Source organism: Diceros bicornis, chromosome 17 (assembly GCF_020826845.1).
Source record: "Diceros bicornis minor isolate mBicDic1 chromosome 17, mDicBic1.mat.cur, whole genome shotgun sequence".
Lineage (NCBI taxonomy): Eukaryota > Metazoa > Chordata > Mammalia > Perissodactyla > Rhinocerotidae > Diceros > Diceros bicornis.
Genome location: NC_080756.1, coordinates 61187312 through 61207675, shown reverse-complemented (window position 1 = coordinate 61207675; position 20364 = coordinate 61187312). Strand labels below are relative to the sequence as shown.

At 48.1% G+C, this 20364-nt stretch overlaps 1 protein-coding gene across 1 annotated transcript in view; it reads right to left on the bottom strand.

Annotated features, from left to right (window-relative positions):
- Positions 1–20364, bottom strand: part of CACNA1C (calcium voltage-gated channel subunit alpha1 C) — a 638289-nt gene that overhangs the window by 119943 nt on the left and 497982 nt on the right. Inside the window, exons 12-18 of the mRNA XM_058559143.1 lie at positions 18782–18942; positions 17613–17838; positions 4958–5165; positions 3875–3995; positions 2079–2193; positions 1160–1280; positions 741–810 (exon numbers count right to left, since the gene is read on the bottom strand). Of these exons, the coding sequence (XP_058415126.1) occupies positions 741–810; positions 1160–1280; positions 2079–2193; positions 3875–3995; positions 4958–5165; positions 17613–17838; positions 18782–18942 (1022 nt within the window). The remainder of the gene's footprint in view (positions 1–740; positions 811–1159; positions 1281–2078; positions 2194–3874; positions 3996–4957; positions 5166–17612; positions 17839–18781; positions 18943–20364) is intronic.

Here is a 20364-nt window from a genome sequence, read left to right as displayed (position 1 = left end):
ATGTCAGTAAAATAACAGGCCCCTGACTGTGTGTAATTGACGGCGAGCTTGTAGCTGGTGGTGATATCTGCAATTTCAGGTAAAGGAAGGCGAGCCCAAGGCTCATGCAGGACGTGGGGTTTCATGAAGCGGGGAAGTGGGTCCTGGAGAAGGGCCAACTGACCTCTGACATTAACACTCCCTCAAAGGAGACTGCCTGCCAATTTATGTATCAGAGAGAAGACTTCAGTCTGTATGAGCACTTTTCATAATGAGAGACCTGAAAGCATTCCACAGAGCAACAAGTGGGACATCTGTGGTGGCAGCTGTCCTCGTAGTCGGCACTGCCTCCTGAGTAAGGGCAAGACAGATGTGGGATTTACTACTATCATTGAGTGAGCATAATACTGCAACATATGTTGTACTAATAAATTATGTAAGTTAATAACGATTTTACAACATAGGATATAACAAAATCTTAAATGTATATAGAATTCAGCTTCCAAAGGGCACAAAAACACTGCTCCAGTTTGATTTATTTAATCTTCTATTATTATTATGAGGAAACCAGGAGCAAAGGTTTCCCCTGGATGACGATTTCTAATGCTAATACAGAGACTGGAGACATTCAGCAGGGCAAGGTACTTGTAGAGGGAGACTGCAGCCAGTGGTCCCTAATATGCGGCCACTTCCATACGGCTTTAGAATCTGGATCTCCACCCCAACCTCCCAACCTCAGGGGTAGGCAGTAGCACTGGTACCTGCAGTTTCTGGGTTGGAGTAGGGACTCTTATCCTCATTTTCATTGGGCTGGAGGTCATCCATGTTGATCTAGGCAGCCAAGGGGAAGGAGGAGGAAGAATCCAGTTAGATAAGTTCCACAGTTTGAGAGGCTCAGAGTAGCCTTGATATTGCATTATAGTCAGTGGCTGAGCTGTTGACTCAAAAACATATCTTTGTTACTTTGTGCATATCCTTCAAGACATCAGCAGAAGGCTGGGATTCAATCAATCGGCCTTCTCTTCACATTCCTAGCTCTCCTGCTCCACCTTCACTGGCTTTCTTCCACCGAGTCTCTTTCCTTCCTCCCTCCTTTCCACGGGTGTCTGGCCTGGGAAGACTGTGCCTTCTCTCCCTCAGCAATGGCCCTCCCAGCTCCTGGAAGGAGATGGCTACTGACCTTGGTGGTGGGTGGGGACTCTCCATCAGCTGTAATGGATTTCAGCTCAATTTTCTCCTCCTTGGTCTCCTCCACTGCTGGCTTCTCCATCCCTTCTTGTTTCTTCTCTGGGCTGGCAGTCCTGGCCAGTCGGCAGAAGAAAAAAATAAAGAGATGTTTACTGGAGTGACAGGGAACAGTGAAAAAGAGAACTACTCTGTGGTCTGTTGGGGGCCAGTAGGAGCAGATTCCCTAGGCCTAGGTCCAGCTTCCTACGTCCAGAGCACATGGCATGTGGAGCTCAGTCACAAATGCTATTGGGCTGGGCTCAGGATCTGGGCACCTGGCCACACCTTGCTCTGTCTGGTGCTCAGTTGGCCTCTTCCAGCTTCTCAGCTGCTCCAGTCCCTGTCTAAAGCAGGGAAGGGTTTTGGATCTCATTCAGGATTGGGTCCTGGAGAACTCTGCTCAATCCCCAGCAGATGTGTGGCCTATGATAGTCCCAACTAGACAATGATGGAAGACAATGTAGGGTCCTATCTTGCCTTCTTAACACTGGAGATGAGTTACAATACAGTGAGGAAGAATCACTCTTTCAGCTGGAATTGTATTTTTTCTCTGAGTGGCTGCTTTCTTTCTCTCCTTTACTCCTGTCACTTCTCATGACCTCTCTTCTCAAAAGAGAATCCCCAATTTCCTAGACAGGTGGGGAAATACAACACCTTCACAGAGACTGTAATTCATGATGGTCCTCACTTTAGAGCAATGCCTAGGAATTAGGAGAAAGACCCAACTTACTGGAGGAAGCCCCAAACCCAGTGCGCTTCTAGGAGGAATGGCCGACAGAGGCCAGCGCCCAAGCCTCTCTTTATCACCCACGGGAATGGAATTCCAGAACTGGGCCCTGGGCCCCTGGGCTCGGGCAAGCTTAGAGGGTTACCTGGCCAGCTTCTTTCTCTCCTTCTCCTCTTCCTCCTCCTTTTGGGCAGATGTGAGGCTCTCAGCATCAGCCAGGTTGTCCACAGCAATGGCCAAGAACACATTTAGTAGGATATCTGTTTGTGTCCATTCTTAAAGAAAATGACCCTTGGCCTTGGGGTTTTTGGTGGCCACAAGGAGCAGGGGGAGTGCAGCACATGCAGGGGTAGAGTTCCCCACAGAGGGAGCTCAACGGTGACTCTTTTGAGGAGTTCCAAGCCCATTGGTGTCCCTATTCCCCCCTTTTCCCTCCCTATCACCCTATTAGCTACCTGGAGTTTTCTAAGGGGTTGAGAGCAGGCTAGCTTGCAGGCTGGAGTGGGCAGGGAGCGAGGCAGTGAGCCCTGCCTTGCTCTTTAATTGCTGGGTGTCATTATGGTGTCCCCACTGAGATGACTGGCTATAAATGACATTATAAACAGCGTTGTCTCTAGTAGAATGCAGAACGCTCTTAAGAGCAGTTCATTATAACTGGGCACTGAGGAGGTGGTCTGATACCTTTGCCAACTCTTAATGTGAGCCTGCACATATAAAGAGCCTTGGAGGGTCCAGCTAGAGCTAGCCAAAGCTTGGGAACTCCTAACTGGAAGTGGTAATTTGCCCTTTTCTTCTCTCCTCCATCCGCAACCTTGAACAGACAGACTGGGTCAGAGAACTGCAGAATCAAAGAAAGTATAGCTGAAAGGGCTCTTAACATTTGTTAAGTTGAACCTCCACCTCAGACACCCAGACAGTCCCCCCATTTCACACATAGGGAAACCGCAACCCAAGGAGGAGAAGGGCTTGTCCACGGATGCTACTGGATGCCTTGCTCTGGGGGCCCCACGCTGCGGTAGGGGCTTTGCACACATTATCCCACTAAACCTCACGATGACCCGTTAAGTAGTAGGTACTATTATTTATCACCCCATTTTACAGACACTGAGGTAGAGATGCTTTAGCTTGCCCAAGGTCACCTGGTGGGTAAAACGTGAAGCCTGTCTGTTGGCATCAATGTCCACCTTTTCTGTGCTAACATTAAGCTGCGATTTAAACCCGAGTCTTGGGCCAGAGCGGCTTCTACTTAACAACCGCCTCTGCACACAGCCCTCACTGGGTTATGACTAGAGGGAGAGAAGAGCGCCTGTGGCTTGAGACCCTGGAAACCTGCCTGTGGCCTGAATCAGCAAGGATCTGTCAAGCCTGCTTGGTGAAGCCTGTCCAGCTCTGCCTGTGACTAAAGTCCTGGAGAGTGGCTTCAGAGGAAGGGACACTGACCAGCTAGTAGGGAGAAGAGACGAAGGTTGCTTCAAGGATGATGGCTCAGCCCTCCTTAACCGAGCATCCTACCTCCAGCAGATGCAGCAGCCCAGGGCAGCCAGGCTGCCCAACTCCAGCGCGTTCACATCAGAGTCTAGATGAGTGGCTGCACACGCAGACCACCAGGGGGCGCTGTTTACCCAGACTACGATGAGAACACACCTCCCGGAGTCAGGCAACACTGCAGCCTGAAGCGGTTCAGGAAGATGAACATACATCCCCATCTATGCCAAAGCTCCAGGCTCCCACCATGTCCTGCCTCCACAGCTAAGGTGTTTCTGGGCTGGAACCGTCTTCTCCCCAGAGCATGCCTTTCCCCGCCTGCCTGGGGCCCTGTGGACCGGCAAGCACAGTTTTCAGCCCTGAGTCAGGATTTGCCAGGCACACCTATTTGGCATCATGCTGCAGACTGAGTGGGGAGGGGGGCATCAGGGGTGGAGTGGCAGGAGCAAAGGATACAGTTTCCACAGATGAAGAGGATGATGAAGTAAATACAGACTAACATCCCTGGAAAAGAGGGGCCGCCATAAGCCATGATCCCATCATACATCACCGAATTCCAGTCCTCCCCGGTCAGGATCTGAATGACACATTCCCACCAATAAGGGACACAGCGTTAGACCAACAGCAAACCCCAAAACTCCCCTGCCCTGCCCCACTATGTTAACAAAAATGTCTAAGACCTCTTTTCCAACTCTGTCCCTCCTCCTGGCTCCCAGTTCTCCTCCCAGTGGCTCTGAGCTATTGACCCGGGCAAGCCTGACCCTGTCCTTTGACAAAGCACATGGCCATCAGCGTAATATTATTTGAGGGGTGACTGAAAGGGCTTCCTGGTCAAAATCTCTCATATGACCCACACACAGCACACGAGATGGCCACCATCAGCCCTTCCTCAGGTTAGGGCATCAAGGCCCCTTCACAAATGTGAATGTGCTCATTGGGAGAGCAATATGCCACCTATTTTCCCCAAACATTAGTCATGTGGGTACCATCTTTAAGATTTTGGCAACATCCATATATTATTCATTTTTATTTATAAATCAATCTACTTTTAAACCTAAACAAGTGCTACTTTAGCTTTGCCCTAAGCCAAAATATCTATGAAATCACAAATTTAAGGGATAGTTATATTTTTTTCTAGGGGCCAGTGTGGTGGGTAGGAAAGACAGCTCCATCACCCTCTCCTCCCCCCAAAAGAGGAGGCTGCTTTTCTTTGTTTATATTTTGGTCTTTTATGTAGAATTTATTTGAATAAAGGGTTCCAGGGCTAAGAAAGAGTTTTTAAACTGCTCAATTAGATCTTTTCTTCAATGGTCCATCCAATAGTGGAATTCCACGGGGGCCTGGGGGTAGGGAAACTACCAAAAGAACCCAAGACTCCCCTGGGCATGGACCCTCCATGGCTGATCTAGGCTGGTTTTGGTTGCCCAGCACAGGGGTGAAGCTTCCTTCCACGTTTTCCAGGCTCCTTCTTCCTTCTCCCACCTCCCCCACCGCTCAACCACCCTCCTGGTCATAATCCCAGCAGAGAAGAGTCCATACCTGAAACACGGTGAGAAGGGACTGGGGAAAGTTATCAAACGTGCTCCTGCGGGGCTGCATTTCATCAAAGTTGAACTTCCCTCCAAAGAGCTGCATCCCCAGGAGGGAGAAGATGATGATGAAGAGGAAGAGGAGTAGCAGCAGGGAGGCGATGGAGCGCACAGAATTCAGCAAGGATGCCACTAAGTTGCTTAAGGAGTTCCAGTACCTGAGGACCAACATGAGAGATTAGCATCCTTCTCCTGTGCTTTCCTTAACATCATTCCTCATTCACACATCCACTAGAGATTTTAAGATAAATTACAACTCCTTCCTCTTTTTCCCTTTCCTTGGGATAGCGGTGGCGGTGGGAATTGGGCTGGTAAGCTCACAGTTAGGGTGTGGAGCTAGTTAATTCAAGGTCCTGGGACCAGTAGTGTGTATTGGAGAAGAGATGGAGCTCAGGGGTCAGGAGCCTAAGTTCTGACCCAGCTCTGCCAGTTTTCAGCTGTGTGTGCCTTTGGGCAAGTCACTTTACTTCCCTTCCTTCTGCCTTCCCATCTGAAAAAACAGACAGCAGCAGCACGTACTTCATTAGGTTGTTGGGAGGATTACATGAGATAATCAAAAAAAAAAAAACAAAGCCCCCAGTCTAGTGCCTGGCACACAGTAGATAAAGGTCAGTCATTATTGTTATCACTATTGGTCCTTAGACAGAAAAATACATTTTTTCTTTTTCAGGAATGCTGCCCTCAGCCCAGCCCAGGTGGCAGCTGTTTAGCAGAGACATGAGTTAGGTCGCCCATGGGTAAGAGAGGGTGCATGTCTTAGTGAAGTTTCCCAAATTTACCCTGTCCAAAGAATTGGTTTTTTAAAAAGCCTCTCTTCTGGAGATTCTGATTTAATAGCTGTAGTTTAGGGCCAAGAAATTTGTATTGTTAACAAGCATCCCAGAGGATTCTGATAAGCAGGTAAATTTGGGAAATCCTGCATTACAGCAAATGCACCCCACCCACAGGCAACAGGTCTGTGATGGGGCAGGGGCTCTGCCTGAGCAGAGACAGGCTATTGGTGGGGCTCCTCAGAGAGGAGGCCCCACTGTTATAGTCACAGACCCTCTCTGCACTGTAAATACAGAAGGCCTTCAGTATAGCCTGGGGAAAATCCTTTTCTCTTGGAAAAGCGGGGGAGGGAGCTACTAACGGCTGCTGGATGCGGCTTGGGTACCTGCGAAAGGGTCAGTTCAGGACAAAGAATGCACTGTAGCAAAAGGAACCCAGCCTCCCATGGGAGCAACTGCAAGAACAGAGCAATCTCATTTCCCTGCAGCTCTCCTCTGGCCCGTCTGCCTTCCAAGTCACGACCTCGGTATCCTCCACTTAAGATATCCCCAGCTTTTTACCAATATACACAGTGAATTGTTTTTCCGCTTAAGAGAGTGACATGTGAACCACCCCCAGCGTGGCCTCACAGCTGCACCCAGTCCTTCTCTCCAGAGCACCTCTCTCCAGAGAATGGTTCCATATTAAGTGATAGAAGCAGATGGGCCAACTGTTTGGAGGTAAACGTGAACTTCTTCCCAACCTGGAGTCTCTAATGCTCCTTTCTCCTTCACAAACGCAGACTTTCTCCATCTCTATGTTGCCTGCCAGCCACTCTCCCTCTGTTTGCACCACATTAATAGACATTTATTTGTGTCTGTTCTATAAATGCTCTTACGCGTTTCTCATTTGTGACACTCTTGTCTCACCCAAATAGGCTCTGAGTTCTTGAGGGCAGAGACCAGAGGCTTTTTTCTTCCATTCTTTCCATCTCTGTCCTCAAATAAATTCTGTCCAACTCAGTATGTGTGAGGGACTGTGTGGCGCCCAGTAGGCTAGAGGTGGTAGTAATTGCTCTGCTTAACGCAAGAAGTAAGAGAACCTCTCTGGGGCTAGAACACCCTCCCCTCCTATGTTTAAAGCAGTGCTCCCAAACCTGCCTGGAGAGGAAACTGCTGAGGAGTGTGATCATATTCTAAACACTGATTCCCAGGCCTCACCCGGAACCATGGAATCACAGTCGCTGGCGCTGGGGCTTGGGCAACTCTCATACGTCCACTCCAGCACACGTCAATGAGCTGCTTTTAGGAACCAGTAACTTTAGAGCATATTTATAAACAGAATTTCCAGCCGAATCAGAGGGGAGAGTATCTGCATATGGATTAAGCTCACAGAGCCCCCTAGAGATCTTCTGTGTGTTCAACTGTCATGGAATATTCTGGAAAAGTTTTAATGGCCATAGAAGGTTGGAGCCTTAATTTTCATGAGGCACATGGAACTGAGGGAAATAAATCAGGCTTACAACTGAGGTTCAGAGATATGTGGCAGTCACGGGGACCCTACGGGGAGCAGGACAAGGAGGCCCCAGACTGGAGAGAGAAAGTCACCATGAATGGGGAAGAGGGTTGGCAGAGCGGAGCAGACCAGGAGGCAGAGAGGGAAGGTGATGTGGGAGGAGCCCTTGGATTGCCTGGGATTCTGGGGAGGTGGAGGCTGTGTAGCGAAACAAATTGAGTCACCCAGTGGAGGAGAACTCTTCTGGAAACATTGGGCATGAAAGACAGCAAATAGTGAGCAATCTAGAGGGGTTGGCAGTGGAGTAGGTGTAAGAGCCATAACCGGCAAGAGGGGCCGGCCACAGGGCAGAGCACTGGATTAAAGTGAGAAGTCTTTTCTCATGCTGCCCCATGTCCCCCTGCTTCCCCACCCCTGAAGGGCATCCAGGAAAGTCCGCACTTCTCGTAGTCAAGAGGGGACTGTTCACAACGTAGGACTGGCGATATGACAGAACTCCTATTCCCCACCCTATAAGCTTCCCCATCTTAGTAAATGACACTGCAGTTTCTGGCTCAAGCCAAAATCCTCGGAGCCATCCTTCATGTCTCTCTCACCCCACATCAGCAAATCCTGCAGCTGCATCTTCAGAACAAAGCCTGATTTGGCCACTTCCCACTACTTTGTCACCTAGCCCGAGCCACCGCATCTCTCATCTGCTTTCTGCTCCTAACAGGCTGTCCTGCCTTGACCCCTGCTCCCTACAGCTGTTCTCCACACCACACGCCTCTCAGGGGAAAAGCCCGCAATGCACACACTGTGAGGTCTTCTCCACACCACAGCGCAGGAGACCCTCTTACAATGTGAGTCGTACCAAGCCTCACCTTAACCCTAACCCTAATGTCTACCTGTGGAATTGGCCCCACTGCCTCAGTGGTCTCATCTCCTCCCCCTCTGCTCCACCTAGGTCGCTCCAGACCACTGGCTCCTCACTGTCCCTCCAACTTCCATGCGTACTCTGGCCCCGGTCCCTGCTGTTTCTGCTCTCGGCAGAGCGCTCCCCCAAAACTCTGCGTGGCTCACTCCTGCAGGACTCTGCTCAAATGCCCCCTCCATTGAGTGGTCCTGTCTGACCACCACTCTATCCCCTATTCCTATTTTTGTATATACTCATCACCACCCGCCACCAGAAAGTAAGGTCCGTGAGACCCGGGAGTTCATCTGCTCCTACATCCTCAGTGCTCAGAACAGTGCCTAGCCCAAAGGAGGTGATCAGTGAAGATTTTGCTGAATGAATGAATCTTACTATAAACGTGACACATTAGTACTTACTGGAGGGAGAGGCAAAGCGGACATGGGGTTACACAGAGCCTCTGTGTGTGTGTGGAGGAGCAGGGGTGGAGGGTGGGGGGCCTCTCACCTCACACCTAAGTCAAACATACTTTGCCTAACAGTGAGGAGTGACTATCTGCACCTCCTAAAATTTCATTTCTTTTCCTATAGCTTCCTTAAATTCACGGGGAGAGTTTCTGGGATTCCTGACTGTTCCATTGTCAGACCACATGTCAAATGATTAGGTATCAAGAAAACAGATTGGTGCTTGCCAGAGGCGGGGGGCAGGGGGTGGGCGAAGTGGGTGAAAGGAGTCAAAAGGTACAAGATTCCAGTTTTAAGATAAATAAGTCCTGGGGATATAATGTACTGCCTGTTGACTGTAGCTGATAATACTGTATTGAATATTTGAAAGTTGTTAAAAGAGTAAATATTAAAAGTTCTCAGCATAAGAAAAAATATTTTGTAACTATGTAAGGTGATGGATGTTAACTAGACTTATTGTGGTGATAATTTTGCAATATATACAAATATTGAATCATTATGTTGTACACCTGAAACTAATATAATGTTACATGTCAATTACAGCTCAATAGAAAAAAAGAAAAAACTATTAGGTATCAATTTGTCCTAGAGAAAATAGCGTTGCTATGGCTTCGAGACCCTTGGGGCAGGATTTCCAGAAGAGCGCTGTGAACATGTGTCTCCCTTGGGAAAGAACTCCCATCCTGGTGGTTCAAAATCAATGGCCGCAGGTTTGAGGGCATGAGCCAGCCTTTGTTCAAGAGATGAACTGCAGCCAGGTACGCTGATCCCAGCCCACCCTCCTCATGAAAAACACCTGGCTGAAAAGATCCTGCATGTAGGACAGTTAAGACACAGTTATGACAAATCAACAAATGGTCATTTATGCTGTTTGCTCCTGCTGCTTCCCATTCAACAGGGGCAAGTGGTGGTCTGCCCCGTGGCTGGCTGCCACCTGTACTTTTGTTCCTCTGGAGCAGGATTAAAAGAACAGAGCTGGTGCCAGTGACCTGGCATTATGAGGGTATCCAGCTGGCTGAACAGAAGGCTGTCCAGCCCTAATGTGCATATGGCTGGAGATGTTTTATATGCTCTCTAAAGCCCTGAGACAAAGGGACTACTGTGGTGATATTGTGGCAAAGGATGCTAATAGGGCTCAGAAGAGAAGAGCTGGACTTCGGAGCCTGGCATGCCTCGGCCAATAGCTGGGTACAGGGTGGGGGCCTCACTATCACTGATATCAATGAGATTTGTAGGTGCCAGGTGGCAGCCTCTGGGTAGGGTGAATTGAAATACCATTTAAATGAAATGGCTGACAGCCCTGCAGATCCACAAACTCTCTCCTCCTTAATGTCAATCTGATTCTTGATGGCTATTATCTCTACGGCCTGAAGATCTGACCAGGCCTCTCATTCCCCAAACCATTCTCCATTTTAGAAAGATGAGCTGGTGGTAAACTAGAGGGGTTAATGGCATATTTGCAATCAACTGAGGCTTTTATCCTAATTGATTGAAACTATGAAACACACCAAGAAAGAGCGAGCTTTGGAGCGAGCAGCAGCCAAACAAAGTATTTAGTGTCTTGGACCTCGTCGAGAAACTGAGGAAAATGAAGCATCCTCTCTTCAGAACAATGCACACACGTGCCCACATACACAGGAGTCTACAGCCAGTATTGGGGACTCACAGCTCCCGAAGCACAGGCCAGCCTTAGAGACTCGCCTCCCCCAAACTCAGACACCTCACCTGCTCCGGTCATCCTTGGGATCCACTTTCTTTCCACTTCTCCTGTGGCTCTGAATCATTCTCTCCAAAGTGTGTCTTTGCCCATCCAACCCAGCCCACTGTTTTCTCTCTAAAGTAGGGTGCATGTGAGGCTTTCTACTGCTCAATTTCTTTGTTCCCTAAATTCTCTCACTTGCTGACCATGCTTCACTTTCACAACCTTTCCCCTCTGCCTCCCTTGGTTAAGTCACCACCATCTATTCAGGGTACTTTCATGGCCACCATTCTCCCTGCTCTAAGTCTTCTCTGGTTTGGGTCCTGTGGAATTCTCCCTTCCGTTCAACAGCAGAAAGTGGGCTGAGCCTTGCCTGAACTGGAACTTTCATCTTGTGAACCTTGGCTTCAAACAGCTCAGGGCCAGATCCTTTACATTCCAGGTATAGAGCAGAGCATGGTGCTTGCTATAAACAAAAGATCTTCAAAATAACAGTGCCGACAGCATTGGGCATTTTGCAAATGCTCCACCCTACTTCCCCTCTGTTCTAGAGAGGGTCATAACTAAATTTATACCTGTCCCAACTGTTCCTTTCCTGAGGGGTAAAAAAAATCCTCTTAGTTTTGGTGGCAGAGATCTACTGTTGGTAGAGTAGTTATAAAGCAAATTTCACGTGGGGAATCCGTGTGGTGTGGGGCTTCTCTGCACCATTCCCAAGGGTGGGAGTCGGAGGGAAAGGTGGGAGGAGGAATGCGGGTCATGGAAGATAACCTGTAAGCTCAGCCTGCCCTTGCCTCTCCCTGCTCCAGCCACAGGGATGCACGGGGTGGGTGTCCAAGGACCAGGACATACGCTAGGCCAGAAGGAGCCAAACAGAGAATTCAACACCATTGTGATCAGGGTCTGGGACAGCCTGGGGCCCAAGGCCAAATCTATTGGTTTAGTTCCTATTGATACCTACCCGCACCTCTCCAATCTGGGGGCTGGGAAGCACATTTGCTGTCAAACCTGCCTTGGAGAACAGATTCCAAGGTCTTGTCTTCCCTGTTTGCATCAGCGGCCTGGTCACACTGCGAAGGGAACCCACATGGGGCGTGTACCTGGGCAAGCTGGCAGCGCAGTCTGGCCCTGACCTTTGGATTGCCTTGGGAGCCATCTTGAGCTTTGGATCACGGAGCGACTCAGTGTCCCAGAGTTGGCCCCTGTAAGGATGTGTCAGGGTGACGGAGGGAGCACGTTCAAGTCCTCCTCACCTGTGTCTTCTTAATCCCCAGGAGATGGTGCCAGTCAGTCACCATTCCAGAGAACAATCACCCTTCATGCTGACAGCCAGTGTGCAGGCTCTGGAGTCTGAGCTGCCTTCTCCATAGACTCTGGCCTGGGAACCGGCAGATGCCACATATACCTCTTTAATAATGGCCCTTAATGCTCTCAGAGCCTCCATGGGGTCCTGAGAAGAGTGGTGCTAGAAGGTGGTGGGGAGGGTGGCGGTGGTGTGGGGGTGGATCTGATGCTCAGGCCAGACTCTGGCAGGGAAATGGAGACATTTTGAGCCTGGAGGATTTGCACAAGGCTCTCACCTTGGGGCTCTACGGAGCCCCATGTGTGGTCACGAATCACCAGTACATCTCTCTGTGCTGAGTCAGCCCAATCTCTCATTTCAGGGCCTGGGAAGGAAGCTGCAAGGGAGGAGCAGCAGAGAAAGCGATTTAAGGTTTAAGAAAACAGCAAGCGCTGGAGGGATTTTGGTGCACTTAACAACCAATTGTATAAAAAATGAGACGCAATTAGTAAATTGGAATCACACCCAGATTTAATCTAACCGAAGCTCTTCTTCCTCCCCATGGAATGATATGCCTGACTGGGCTGACAAAGAGTAGACAAACTAGATGTCGAAACTCAGCAACATTTACAGACCCATAAAGCCTCAAAGCAGGAGAAAGAACCCAACCCATCATGCGGCTGGAAGGCCCACTGTCACGGGTAATTTACCCAAAGATGACAAAGATTTTGGGTACATGTATGCCTCTCTGTTCTCACTGAGGTGGGAATCTTGTCTTTCCTAGTCTGTAATTTCCCACTCACAGCACTACAAATACTTAGTAATCATTTGACTTGCAGTCTAGTGCAGAGTCCCAGTCTTTTTTTTTTTTTTGAGACCTACAGGATGGATAATATTCATATACACAGTATACTCCCCAGGGCATTCTCAGATTTCGACAAAACACAAAAAATTGTAGGCATGTTAATAATTCATTTTCATTATATACCATATTCACATTCATCATATACCAGACTTCTGTTCCCTTCAGACAGCAAGATGAGTGGTAAGTCCACCTCATTCTTGCCCATTCATAAAGGTATTTGGGAATGCAAGTGACCAAGAGTGAGGGTGTTACAAAAACCATATTGAATTTATTTGTATTTATTTTTTTGTAGAGGGAAATTACTCCTAGATTTTGGTATTTTAGCTTTTAGTAACAGCAAATTATCTGCCACATACACGCTGTTCAACTGCTCTAAACATACTGATGTGTCATGACATCATGGTTGACAACCATTAGTCTAGATCAGTATTCCCAACTCTTAGACCACAGGCCCTGGGTGAGGGAAGGACGGCTCAGACCCACAGGAAGGGATCCACGAATCCACGTGTACACCAAGCATCACAGCACTCTAAATAAATGGCCTATCTTGAACATACATTACCACTCTCCAAATGTATATAGGTGTGTAGGCATTAATAAAATTCAAATTAACTTAAAAACTTTGCTGAATTCATAGTAGCTCTTTATTACTACATGTTTTCTCAGTGAAGAATCATCAGAAGTAGAATCTTAACATGGTTAGGGGCTACAGCGTAGAGAAGAGAGTGGAAATGTAAGAATCAAGGTTTCCAATTATATACGAAGATTCATATTTTGAGACAAGAAAGTGGACAAAGGACAGTAGCAGAAATTAAGACAGTGTTTCTCAAAGTGAAGTCATAGGTCACCAGCATGGAACTCTCCAGGAGTTGCTGGTCAAAATCTGTAGAGGTGGTGGTCCTTAATAAATTCTCTTGATGAGTTCAACTAAGTTTGAGAATCACTATCACTGGTTCAGAATACACTGTAAAAAACAGTTGTGAGACATCACAAAGTATTCTCCAAGAGATTCTAAAAGAAGAGAGAGAAATAAAGTTGTTTGATGGCAGAACCACGCACAGATGACCCATCTCGAGGGACCATGATGTACACTCCCAGCCCACAGTTTAGGCATTTTCTTGGTCACTGGATTGTATCAGAGACAAAGTTCAGAGGGAGCATGGGATTCCCCTGCACGACTAGTCTTTTTGTTGTTTTCCAAAAGCCCCCAGAGGGCTTGGAGACTGGAAAACAGGAAGATGACGGCCTTTGCCAAAGTAACTTCTAATTAGATAATGAAATTATTCTGTTTATAGACTTTATAGAGATCTGAAAATACCCCTAATCCTTCTTGTGGAGGGACTATGGGAAGCTCTCTGATAAAGACAGATTTAAAAAAATGGTTTCTTGGCAATAGTTTCAGATTAGAAATAGATAAATTGTTTATTAAAAATAGAATGAACGTTAAATCTCTTCAAGATGCTATGACAATATCTAGGAGCAAGAATTCTTTTCTGTAAGAATTAAAAAAAAAGAAACCAAAACCAAAACAAAACCCCCAAAACATGGACTTTCAAGAATTATTTAAGAGGTATTAGAAACTCCAAACTAAAAATAGCTTTGAGCAGACCCCAGGAGGAGTAAGTAGAGTCAGGAATTATCTAATAACAAGAACCAGTATGTGAAAGTCCTCTCAGCCTTGTCTCAGGGACATAGACAACAACTTTTAGCCATCAACTCCGCAGTTCACGGTCACGGTTAGGAGCACAGAACCTGCAGTCAGACAGACAGACTGGGCTTTTAATCCTAGTTTTACCCCTGAGCAGTTTGTGTGACCTTGGGCAAGTGACTTAACTCTCTAAGCCACAGTTTTCTCATCTGCAAAATGGAAATAATGATAATAGTACCCTACCCTCACCCTCTCTTGTAGGTAATCATGAGGATAATGGAGCAGATGCATGTCAGCATTTGGATCCCACTATCTGGCAAAGAGTAAGCATTGATGCCTGTTAATGATGATTGTTATTATATTTCTACTACTTTTATTTTAAACTAAGGATTTTCTGTAATGCCAAGATATTCAGGAAGAGCTCTTTTTTGAGGGGGCAAGGGGGCTGCTGCTCAGGAGTGTTAAACTTGTGGATTTAAATTCTGCGTATACTTTGAGCCCGTCATCCGATATTAAACTTTCCCAGGGATGCTCTCCTGGTCCTAATTTCCCATAGCAGGTGTCCCCTCCATCCATTTTGCCAGCTCATTTTATTCTGTCCTAGATTTTCTTTTGATTGTTTTATATGCACAAACGCCATCTCCCTGGCCAGACTGTAAATCTTTCCTGGGTTCAATTCATGCCATACACCTTTTTTTCCATCTTTCAGAGCTTGACCATGTACTATGTACAGTATATACATGGTGGATAAACAAATAAAAGTAAGAGAGTGTGTCTGTGTCGATCACTATTAGCTCTTTTCCCTATCTTCCTTCTCCTAACAACATCAAGTACAATGAGATTAATAATCGCATTGTTAATGAGTTAAGTGTCTCCCTGGCCTGCACTGAACCGAACCCTCTAAAGGCCTTTCTTCACCTGACCCTCGACAACACCACAGCAACGTGTGTGTGCATGGTGGCTGCTGAGAGAACTGCGAGGAGAACAGGAATACCCAGGGATGCTCTGCAGGTCCCTGAGACTCACTCACTCAGGTTCAGAACACTCTGAGGAGGGTGTGGTTAACTCTGGATCCTTGAATGGAAGACACCAACCCCCGCCCCTGTTTTTGCCAACACAATCCAACGGATGGTTTCAGTGCTCCTGTTATCAATCAGGATCCCAAAGCAGAGATTCTCAAGGAGAGGAGGCTTGTACCTCTGGGGGGCATAGCTTGAGCCCCCTCCCCTCCAGGTGTTTCTGATATGTCCCTCTACCACAACCCACAGTGAGAAATATACATTATACTGCAACTCAGACGTATATCTCCAGGATTTTTATGAAACAATGCTTACGTTCACATGAGGCCCTCTGATGTTTTCTTATTCTATTTCATTCTTTCATTAAAAATGAGAATGTAGAGAAATTGGAACCCTTATATATCACTGGTGGGACTGTAAAATGGTGCAATCTCTTTGGAAAATGGTTTGAAATTTCCTCAAAATCTTAAACATAGAGTTATCAAATGACCTAGAAATTCTCCTCCTAAATACAAATCCAAGAGAAATGAAAACATACTTCCATACAAAAACTTGAACATGAATGCTTCACAGCAGCATTATTCATAGTAGCCAAAATGTGGAAATAAACCAAACGCCCACCAACTGATGAATGAATAAACAAAATGTGATATATATCCATACAATGGACTATTATTCAGCCATAAAAAGGAATGAAGTACTGACAGATGCTACAACGTGGGGAACTTGAAACCACTCTGCCAAGTGAAAGATGCCAGTCACAAAACAGCACATATTGTACGAATTCATTTATATGAATTGTTCAGAATAGGCAAATCCATAGAGACAGAAAGTAAATTAGTGGTTGCTACTGGGAGGAAAGATAGGGGGAATGAGGAGTGGATATGTGGTTTATTTTTGGGGTGATGAAAAGGTTCTAAAACTAGATTGTGCTGATCGTTGTGAAACTCTGTTAATATATAAAACATCGAATTGTACACTTTAAAACGGTGAATTCTATAGCATATGAATTATATCTCAATAAATCTGTTTAAAAATGATGGTTGTGATCCAATAATCTGATTTCATCACCCAAAATGGGTCACAACACAGTTGAAAATTATTGTCCTAGAGCATGCTGCCCACTCCCCATCTCCCCGCCCCCTGCCTGTCCTCTACATGAGAATCACTGCTTGACCTTGAGAGTTAGGAAGAATGCAATCTTTGGGTGGGTGGATGGACAGACAGGAGAGGGGGTGGTCGTGTGGAAGGAGGGAGGAAAGCCATCTGTGGCACAACATCCGTCATCCTTCTTCAGATAAGGAATCTTGACTACATTTGCGGCAGCACACGCCCAGCTAAAAGACCACCTTCTCAGTTTCTGTAACAGCTGGGGTGGCCATGAGAACAGAGCCTTTGGTGAGATTTCTGGAGAGCTCTGGAGGGGGCTGACTCAGCTGGGACAGGCGCCCCCTTTGCCTCTCACCCTTTCTCTTCTTCCTGCCTTGAATTCAAACATGATGGTTCAATCTCCAGAAGCCACCTTGTGACCTTGGGGGTGGAAGGTAGGTCTAAGGCTGGCAAGGCAAAAGACAGAAGGAGACTGGGTCCCTGACACCTTCTTGAAGCCACATGGGCTCCCCACCTCTGGAATTTTTTTTGTGTGTGAGGAAGATCAGCCCTGAGCTAACATCCATGCCAATCCTCCTCTTTTTGCTGAGGAAGACTGGCCCTGAGCTAACATCTATTGCCAAACCTCCTGCTTTTTTTTTTTCCCTTTTTCTCCCCAAAGCCCCAGTAGATAGTTGTATGTCATAGTTGCACATCCTTCTAGTTGCTGTATGTGGGACGCCGCCTCAGCATGGCCAGACGAGCGGTGCGTCGGTGCACACCGGGATCTGAACCCGGGCCGCCAGTAGCGGAGCACGCGCACTTAACCACTAAGCCACGGGGCCGGCCCCTGGACTTCTTTTATGTGACTCAACAAACCCCTAATTTGCTTACACCACTGAGTTGAGTCTCTGGTATTAGCAGCCAAAGGAGTTTTTTTTTTTTTTTGTGAGAAAGACCAGCTCTGAGCTAACATCCGATGCCAATCCTCCTGTTTTTTGCTGAGGAAGACTGGCCCTGGGCTAACGTCCATGCCCATCTTCCTCTACTTTATATGGGACGCCACCACAGCATGGCTTAACAAGCGGTGCGTCAGTGTGTGCCTGGGATCCGAACCGGTACACTCCAGGAGGCGCAGCGGAGCGTGCGCACCCAACCGCTTGTGCCCCCAACCGCTTGCGCCACCGGGCTGGCCCCAAAAGGAGTTTCTAAATAATATGCCATCTAAATGAGTAAAAGCTCCCCTCCGTCATACATGAGCAGAGGACAGACTCTTCAAGAAACAGCAGCTACCATCCCACCCAGGCCTTTCTGCCTCCCCTGCCTTCCAGAAGAACTTCTCCCTGAGTCCCGTGTCCGAAGGGAAATGAGGACCCAAATACCTTGTGATTTTAAATATCCTCAGTAGCCGGACACATCTCAGCACAGAGATGCCCAGGGGAGACATGATCTTGGTCTCCACCAGGATGGTCTCCAGGATGCCCCCGCACACGATGAAGCAGTCGAAGCGGTTGAAGAGGGACACAAAGTAGGCCTGCAGGCCCAGGCTGTACATCTTCAGCAGCATCTCCGCCGTGAAAAGGGCCAGCAGTGCCTTATTGGCGGTGTCTGGCAGGTTCAGGAGCGGGGGCAGGGTCCAAACAGGGGTGCAAGAAGAGGGAGGAGGAGGAAGAAAACACAGTAATTATCGCCACTGGAAAAACTCCAAACACTCCCTTCTCAGCCAGGACACCTCTCCCATCCACTGCTGCCAGAACAGAACAGTTAGGGCCAAACCTATGCAAAAGGGTATCTAGTTATCATCACACGAACATTTACCAAGTGTCACCCGCGCATCAAGGGCTCTGCACGCGTTATCTCCTCCACTCCTGGCAGCAGCTCCGAGAGCTGGCACTGTTGTTATCATGCCCCTTTTCAGAGATGAGAAGTGAGGTCCAGAGAGGTGAGTAATCTGCCCAAACTGTCAGCCAAAAGAGGGAGCCAGGCCCTGGAGCCTGCCCTCTACACTGGAGACTCACTGCCACCCAGGGCTCTGGAAGGCAGCCCCTGTGTCCGCCTGACTCCCTGGGAGGGCAGCTGAGCAGCTGGCTAGTGAGATCCTCTCCTAGGGTCCAGGAAGCCATCGGGACAGCTCCTTGCACTCAGGTCACTGGGGTCCTCTTCCCTGCCTTCTTTGCTCACCTCATCCTCATGTTCTGTAAGCCCACCCAGAGGCGGTGGTAAGGCCTGAAGTACTGACATTCCACCCTGGGAAGCTGGCAGCCAAGGGTCTGAGATAGCCACACAAGCTGCAGCTGGACCCAACAGTGACGGCTGGGGCAGGCAGATGGTCTGAGACTGGGCAGGTGAGCCACGTCTGTTTACAGTGAGATTGTGCATCTTACTGGGGGGCTTGTGGGCGGCCAGGCCCTTGGTGTCCCCAGCACGTTGCCTGCCAAGAGCCATGGCTGCTGGCCGCTTTCCCATTAACCTGCCTGTGCCTATTCCCTCCCGGGATGGAGGGCTGAGGTCACAAGAGTAAACCAGGACGGTGCCAGGGGCCGCCTCTCACCTTGGACTTCTGTGAGCCAGTGGGGCTGGTTGTAATGCTCTGAGGCGATGGTGAGCGTGTTGAGGAACACCAGGAAAATCACCAGCCAGTAGAAGATGTTAGACTTGACCGCTGCGCGACACTTTCTTCTGCAGAACCGGTTCCACCGGCGCCAGTAGCGGCTGGAAAGGGGCGAGGAGAGGAGGATGGGGAGGGAGCTGGCTGTGGAATTCAGACTCCTCCTAGTCCGAAAGGCAGCACGGCGGCTTCCTCTCACCATGAACTGACCTGGCCTCGCACTGGAGCAGTGCAACCTGGCGGTGAGGAGACAAGCTTTCCAGCACGTTAACCAGGCTCTACCACTTAGTTGTGGGGCCTTGGGCTTATCCCTGCTCCCTTCTAAGCTTTGGTTCTCTCGTCTGTGAGAGGGGAACAGGGCCAATCTCACAGGGTTGTGGTGGGGATTGATAAAATACCATATAACGCATCTGGTATGCAGCTGAAGGTGCTCAAAAAATGGGAACTATTTTTATTTTGCAATAACGGCCTTCTTAGGAGTAGTATTGCAAGCATAAGAGCACGACTAGCAGCGACGGTAGTTACGGTTACCAGTAACAGCTACCGCTGATGGAACCTCCTGTGTGCCTCCTCCCAAATTCTTGAGATAATTCTGCAAAACAGGTGTTATCCTGATTTTGAGGAGGAGAAAACAAAGGGCTGTGGGGGTGGCCTTGACCAACATCACACAGCAGCAGAGCCAGCCTTGGTTTCCTCCCCAGACCAGCGTCTCACCCTTACTCCACGCTGCCTCATGTGCACAGTGCAAAGGCAGAATCCAGATCAGAGGTTCTTGGCTTGCATGGGGTTATAGAATCTTTTCAGAATCTGACGAATATTTAGAACCTCTGTTCAGAAAAATTGGCACAGCCATACACACACACTACAGACAGTTCACGCAGCACTTGGCCGCCCTGCAGCTTGGCCATGGTCCTTATGACGCTCCCATGGCCTCTTGGTTAGGGACTTTTGTCAGTAATTCTCAAACTTGGCTGTACATAGAATTACCTGGGGAAGCTTAAAAAAACAGCCAAAAAACCCCACCAGTACCCAGGCCCCAACCCCAAAACAATTACATCCCATTCTCTGGGGGCTGGGTATTTTTTAAATACCAAATATACCATCAGTATTTTTTAAAGTTGCCAGGTGGTTCTAATGTGAACCATGGTTGAGAACCTTGAAGCTAGACGATCCCACAGAAACACTCACGTTCTGTAACCCTGTGGTGGAGGGGTTTATAGCTTGTCCCCTCCTAGCTTACAGCGTTCATCCTCATGGTACAGAGAAAACATATAGGTGTATCTGGTAACTCAGTTGACCAAGCACGTAATAAATATCTCACTGAGCAAAGGAGAGAAGAAACGGGTGCTGGAGAGGAGCTCGGGAGGAAGCCTGCAGAGGGCTGCGCTCAGGACTGTGACAGAAAGAATGACATGATGGGATTTGGTTTTAGAAAACCAAACAATCAAGGAAAACAACCACTCTGCCAACTTCTAGATCAGGGGTAGGATGAGGAATGCTCTTGCAGCCATCTGGATTGGAGATGA